The sequence below is a fragment of the Miniopterus schreibersii genome (genome assembly GCF_964146895.1).
Source record: "Miniopterus schreibersii genome assembly, chromosome: 5".
Lineage (NCBI taxonomy): Eukaryota > Metazoa > Chordata > Mammalia > Chiroptera > Miniopteridae > Miniopterus > Miniopterus schreibersii.
In genome coordinates, this window is record NC_138106.1 from 1,550,975 (window position 1) to 1,557,783 (window position 6,809).

A 6,809-nucleotide genomic window follows, 5' to 3' on the forward strand; every position below is an offset into this window, starting at 1 on the left:
CAAGTATAATGTCAGTAATGAGGCCATTATGTTTTTCTATTAAAATTCATACTTTGGTCTTAGTTGTGGCCTAATTTAAACACTGACATTATGGACTCATGCTAATTAACCCAGATCACCAAATCCCCCACCAATTAAGCAAATGTAGACATTTCAGGTTATTTCCGCGACACTACACTAAGATTAAGAGAAAAATTATGGTGATTGTGATCTAAAGTCATCAACCCCAAGACACCCTCTTATTTCTTTCTCTCTCTCTTTTTAAAATATGTCTTTATTGATTTCAGAGAGAGGAAGGGAGAGGGAGAGAGAGAGAGAGAAACATCAGTGATGAGAGTCATTGATCGGCTGCCTCCTGTACGCCCCCTACTGGGGATCGAGCCCTCAACCCGGGCATGTGCCCTGACTGGGAATCGAACTGTGACCTCCTGGATCCTAGGTCGATGCTCAACCACTGAGCCACGGCCAGCTGGGCCATCCTCTTATTTCATAACAAAACTATTTCTTCTAATTATGGTGTCATGAATGCAATAATGTTTCACTTCTTTGCACTCCGAGTGTAGCCCTTTCTACCATAATCGCCATGGATTCTTTCTGTTCATTCCACTACAGTGGTAAGTTGGGCCTCAGCGAGGAAAAATGTTCTTTGTACAATGATGCGTCGATTTAATTTAAAAACGTTGCTTTAGCCCAGCCTGGCCGGTGTGGCCCAGCGGTTGAGTGTCAACTTTTGAACCAGGAAGTCACGGTTCGATTCCCGGTCAGGGCACATGCCCGGCTGCGGGCTGGATCCCCAGTCGGGGGCGTGCAGGAGGCAGCCGATCAGTGACGACTCTCTCATCATTGATGTTTCTCTCTCTCCCTCCCTCTCCCATATTTAAAAAAAACACAAAAACATGGCCTCGGCTCTTCGTATTTACACACATAAAACCATTTGTGCTGACCATGTCATATGGCCTGTCTTAACTTTCCAGCCTTAAGCTGGCAATGGCTGTGCCAACGTTCTTCTATCTGCTGGTCGTAGGGGCGTGCCACCCACAGGAATGCTGAGTGTGGGTGGATTCCCAGGCTTCCCCCTGTGGAGTGGAGCGTGGTTCTAACCGTGTGGATCTAAGTTCTGGTTCTGGAGGGAGGAGGAGGGGGATGGGAGAGGGAGAGGAGAAACGGGAGGTGGCAGCGGGGACAATGACAAAGGAAGAGAAGGGCAGATGAGGAAAACTTTCCCAGGGTCCAGGCAAAATGTGGAGGCGTGTGCAATTGGTTTTAGGTCCCCCAGTTTTCACTCCTGTTCCCCTCCTCAAAAGCCTGGTGCCCTCATTTGGCCCTAAGTTCCCACCCTCCACAGGCCTCCCCCACCCCGTCTACAGATGCCGTCACAGAACTCCCCTTTCTCAGTGCATCTTCTTAGCCAGGCATTTGGGGAACAGCAGCAGAAGAGAACCTCATTGTTTTGTGGAGCTCACAGCCCTGAAACCCCTGAAATGGGTCACCCTCAACTTGGGAGGAAGCTCCAGGCCCGTCACAAAATGCAGCAGAGAACAGTCAAGGCAGGATTTTGAAGGAAGATGCATTTCTCGGGAGTCGGCCCCTACCCGGAGGCCCACTAAGAGCCCCTGGGTGCTCTGCTCGCTCCATTTCTGGTCTAATGTGGCTCCACAACCCCCAGGAGTCGCGAGGACCTCCAGCTGGCCCTCAAGACATGTTTCTGGACTGAACCAAGTTTGTTGGGTTGTTTTTAAACTATGTGTTTATTGATTTCAGAGAGGAAGGGAAAGGGAGAGTAAAACATCAACTGGCTGCCTCCTGCCCTACCCCCCTGGGATCAGGCCCAAAACCCGGGCATGTGCCCTGGCCATGAATTGAACTGGCGACCTCTCGGTTGGTTCATTGGATGACACTCAGCCAAGGGAGCCACACCAGCCAGGGCCCAAGTTGGGTTCTGGTTTCCTTTTATTTTGTTTTTCCTAACAGCTCCCATGGTTGGGGGGGGGGGGCAGGGAGGGCTGGTTACTTGCATGTGTGGCTCTGCTGCGAGTGGGCTCGGGGAGAAGGGAGGCTGTGGGTAGAGACTTATTCCCAGATCCCTTCTTCACATTATCCACAGTGGGCCAGAGTTCCCGGTGGTCGGACACAGTAACATGTTAGTAAATGAATGTTACAATGTAGCTTTCGTTGCTTAGACTCGGGAAGGCTCTAATGTCAGGGAAGTAGGGAAAGTTACTGGTGATGTTGGCAACGTTTTGGATACTGTATGACTTCAGGGAGGACTCCCTGTTGAAAAGGGCCATGTCTAGGAATGAGACATAGGCACATGGATGCCAGCCCGGGGCTGACGTGGGCTTCAATCCAGGCTCCCCGTGGAGGACCAGGCTCTGCTCTGGTGCCGAGCGCTTGGCCTGGGTGCTGATGTGAAGCCTCTGCAGACCACAGATGGTCAGGTATTTGGTGGGCAGGGTGCTTGCGCCGCACAGGGAGAGCTTCAGGTCTGGGACCCGCGTGAAGTTCAGCAGGAGGCCCAGCGCAGAGGAGTCGGTGAACCAGATGGTGAGACGCCCACTGTAGCTGGTGGGCTCCGCGGCAGCGGGCAGGGCGGTGTCGCAGCTGCACAGGAGGCTGGCCAGGCTGTAGTCACAGTCCCGGATGTCCGTGGGGCAGCTGCAGTTCCGGATGGTGTTTTCCTTGGTGAAAATCAGGGTGCTGTTGTGCTGGCCTCGTGAGAGGCATTTGAGGGCTAAGATGCCCAGCGTGCTGATCAGAAGGAGACTGTGCCCGGGAGGTGGTGCCATTCCTGTCCCACGTGGGCCTCGAGGTTCCCTGAGTCCACCAGTTCATCTGAAACTCACCTGAAAGAAAACATGCAGCTTGGCTACCACTCCTTAGAAATGTGCTGCTCATGAGAAAGGAGCCCCGGAATAACCCGTGGGAAACATTTCTCCCTTGCAGCTCCAACAAAGGCGGGCAATGCCAGGGGCCCACGTGCAGGGATACTCTTTTCCGGGTGCCTCCCAACAGGCAGCAGCCGCACCCTGAACTCTTCATCTGAGGCATCAAACTCCTGTGATGTGTCCTGACAACGAGACCCACATGCCAACGCAGGAAGGGGAGGGGACACAGAGAGGAGACCTTGCCATCCTGTCTGTGGGTGGGGAATTGGTGATTTCAGCGTGCACGTCCCCCAAACACCCAGTCGCTGGTACTGAGTACCTTTCAGCCCCCTCAGCACCCACCTCCTCTGCCCACTCCTCTCTGATTTCCCAGAATTCCACAGACAAAGCTGTCCCTTGTTGGATTCAGTCACCTGAGGGCTACCTGTCAAGCAACATAGCGTGAATGCCAGTTAGTTAATGGCAAACTTTAATTTCTAACTAGACAAATCTGCCCCCAGCCCATTAATCTGTGTATAGGTCCGTTCGTACATTTCCTGGCCTCCTGGACAAGTGTCAGAGTCGATTCTGTGTTGATAGTCGATGAAAAGGCCAGCCCCACACCAGCTCATCACAATGACCTCTAGTCACCCACTCCTTTCCTGGAGCCAATCTTATGAATCAATTTTATCAAAGCATTTACCATGGGGCTCCAGAACTGAGAGATACATACGTACTGCTGAGTGATCAGAGACCGCAGGAGTGCATGCGTGGTTCATTTATTATTATTATTTTTGTTAATCCTCACTGAGGGTGTTTTCTTCCACTGATTTTTAGAGAGAGTGGAAAGGAGGGAGGGAGGGGGAGAGAGAAACATTAATGTGAGAGAGATGCATCGATTGGTTGCCTCCCGCGCACACCCGGACCAGGGATTGAACCTGCAACCCAGGTGCATGCCATTGACCAGTAATCAAACCTGCAGCCCTTCTGTGTGCTGGTTGACGCTCTAACCACTGAGCAACACCAGCCAGGGCACACGCAGAGTTTAAAGAGCAGCACTGATGTCCAACCCGGGGGGAAATGCCCAGCACTGTGATTGGAATTAGATACATATTATGAAACCAGATTCCAGTTTTGCAAAAATAATGGAATTTCCCCTGAATTAGCTGATGACTGAAGAGAGCGAGCCAACAATACAATTCAGTTCACCTGTATTTACAGAGCTCCAGGGGTATAGTGAGAAACATGGATGAAACCTCTGACCAGGAGAGTCCAGAACTAGGGACTGGGTCCCTGCAGGGAGGACTGGGGAGGGACAAACACATGTCCACAGAGGCTGGTGACAGGAGGAAAGAGGTCAGGCAGACATGTAACACGGAGGGTGCAGGATGAGGCCAGGAGGTGGCGAGGCAATGAGAAGCCCAAGGAGGCAAAGCTAAAAATGCCAGCTCAGGTGGGCAGAGAGGATGGAGTTCAGGGGATTATAAATAAGCTCAGCCAAGGAAATTAGCACAGAAGGTGAGACACTGGTTCTCACGGCAATCATAAGGCCATTCATTCAGTCATTCGAGAGATGCTCGCTGGGAGTTTACTGGGCGGCCGGCAATGGCTGGCCCTGGGGTTCAGCCCAGAGTAAGACAGTGACCTGTTGGAGCTGATGTTCCAATGGCCTTGATTCTGCGTCCAGAGCCCAGGGCAGGCCAGGCCCACAGGTGAGCACCAGGGACTGCGACAGAGGGCGGGGAGGGGGCAAAGGCAGGGGCCAGTGGGGCTCAGCTCGGGCCATGTGCCAAGGCAAGCAGAGACACAAAGACACACAAAGCCTGAACTGTGCCCAGCCAGGCGTGGCTCAGCGGTTGAGCATCGACCTAGGATCCAGGAGGTCAGGGGTTTGATTCCCGGTCAGGGCACATGCCCGGGTTGCAGGCTCGATTCCCAGCCAGGGGCGTGCAGGAGGCGGCCGATCAATGACTCTCTCATCATTGATGTTTCTCTCTCTCTCTCTCCCTCACCTTCCTCTCTCTGAAATCAATAAAAAATAATAAAAATTTAAAAAGACCTGAACTGTGCCCTCCAAGGGCTTATATGAAAAAGAGGAAGGTAAACTGAGGAAGGCTCCGCTGACTGTAGTAGGTACGGAGCCAGGAGCCTCGCAGGGAGAGAGAGAAGGTCCACTTGCAGGGCTGAATAAGGCATTTCTTGGTGTTCTGCGTGTATCTTGAAGTTGGCACAAGGTTTTATTAAAGGGTTTACTCGTCGGTCGCTCCATAACAAAAAAAAGGCTTTGAGAAATGCGGGGCCGGATTTCTCTGAACAAGAGGCTAACAGCGTTGAACAGTGTTCGGTGCGGGGGTGACTACCCCACTTAGTAAGCAACACGGGCATTTATTTGTTACAAGATAATTTTAGAGGATTCACTGCCCCAGATTCCACTGGAGGTTTCTAGGACTCCACGTCCCAGTAACCCTGTCACCCGGGCTGGGAGCCTGCTCTCAGTACCATCGGCCTTGAGGGGCAGGGAGGGGAAGGATCTGTCTGCCCGCCCGGTGCTGGGCGTCCAGACGCACCCATGGGTGGGGGGAGGGGGAAGTGGACACTGGCTTCCTAGAGGGGGTGGGGCTGAAGTCCCCAAAGGGATTTGTGAGCAAATTCCCAGCAGTCAAGGCCCTGTTTTCTGGACGTCGGGGACCCCAAGGCCAGAACCGGAGGCCAGTGGCAGGAAGCCTCGCAAAGGGATACAGGCAGGACACACGCCCTGGTAACCGCTTTACGGGGGCCCTTCAGCGTGGCCATGACTTTGTTCTGCGGGTTTGCTGAGCTTGGCTGGTGGACACACGGCTCTCTCTCCATGTTCATTCACCTGTGGGCAGATTCCACAGGGGCACAGATACCTTACGATGCCCCTGCCCCTGGCTGTGCCCCTGCCCTGGGTGTGGGGAGGGGCGCAGGCGGGTCTCGGCACACAAAAGCCGGCACCCCGAGAAACGCCCGTCAGGGTGAGTCAGGAGCCCTCCCCTCCCCTCCCGACGGCCACAGGCTGCCAATCTCTCTCTCAGTCCCCTTTTGGAGATTTCAAATTCGGGCCACCCTAGGTCAGCTACACAGGCCACCTTCCGACCAGGGCACAACCGGGTGAGGCGACTAATCCACGTGTCTCTCACGTCAATGCCCGTGAGACATTCCACTCTCTCTAAAAAGAAAGAAAGAAAAAGTATCCTTGGGGGAGGCTTAACAACAACAAAGAGGACCAACTGGAAAGCAGACGTTCCGTGTTTCGTAAGCACTGAGCTCACCCCGGTGTTGGTTTCACCCGCTGACTTGCTTACCCGATGCTGGGCCCTTGCTGCGGGGCCGCTGAGTAAGCCGGCGTCTGGCGGGACAGAGCCCCGGCCTTGTTGTTGACCATGGTTTCCCGGTCCCCGGCACACGCCTGCCCACAGCGGCACCCCGTAAATGTTTACACGATCCCAGTGCACCCCCACGTCAGCTCAGTCAGGGAGGCACAGTCCCGGGCCTTTCCCTCCTTTAGCTGCTCCTCCGGGGCTGTGGAGTCTACCATGTCAGACAAGCAAGCAAAGGTCATCTCCTTCAGCAGGATCTTCAGGCTGCGGCCCGGCCCCGACAGAGCACGCGCGGTGAGATTTCGTGCGTGGGCGAGAGGGTGGGCCCTGGAGTCAGTGCCCTGTGCCTTGCCTGAGAGTCTCCTTGAAAGCCACCGAGTGACGTCTGGCAGAAGTCCCCTGAGGCCGCCTCAGCCTCCAGGACCTGACCAGCGAGCCTGGTCCAGGCCTGCGGTTGACTCGGAACGTCCCTGTGAACCTGATGGGTCACACGCGGAACACGCTCGCCCGCAATGGGGACTGCGAGCCCCAAGGGAGAGCCCCGATCGCTGCCCTTCCTCACTGCACCCACCTCCCAGGGCAGAGCCGGTGTGCAGGGACCTCA

At 54.4% G+C, this 6,809-nt stretch overlaps 1 protein-coding gene across 1 annotated transcript; it reads right to left on the reverse strand.

Annotated features, from left to right (window-relative positions):
- Positions 1–1,732: 1,732 nt before the first annotated feature.
- EPCIP (exosomal polycystin 1 interacting protein) lies at positions 1,733–2,789 on the reverse strand. Its single transcript, XM_081138313.1, has one exon. The coding sequence runs from the start codon at positions 2,784–2,786 to the stop codon at positions 2,142–2,144; it is 645 nt and encodes a 214-aa protein (XP_080994439.1). The 5' UTR covers positions 2,787–2,789; the 3' UTR covers positions 1,733–2,141.
- Positions 2,790–6,809: the final 4,020 nt, after the last annotated feature.

Bases quoted from the DNA above. Each gene is read 5' to 3' on its own strand.
- EPCIP (XM_081138313.1), bottom strand. From the start codon at position 2,786: ATGGCACCACCTCCCGGGCACAGTCTCCTTCTGATCAGCACGCTGGGC.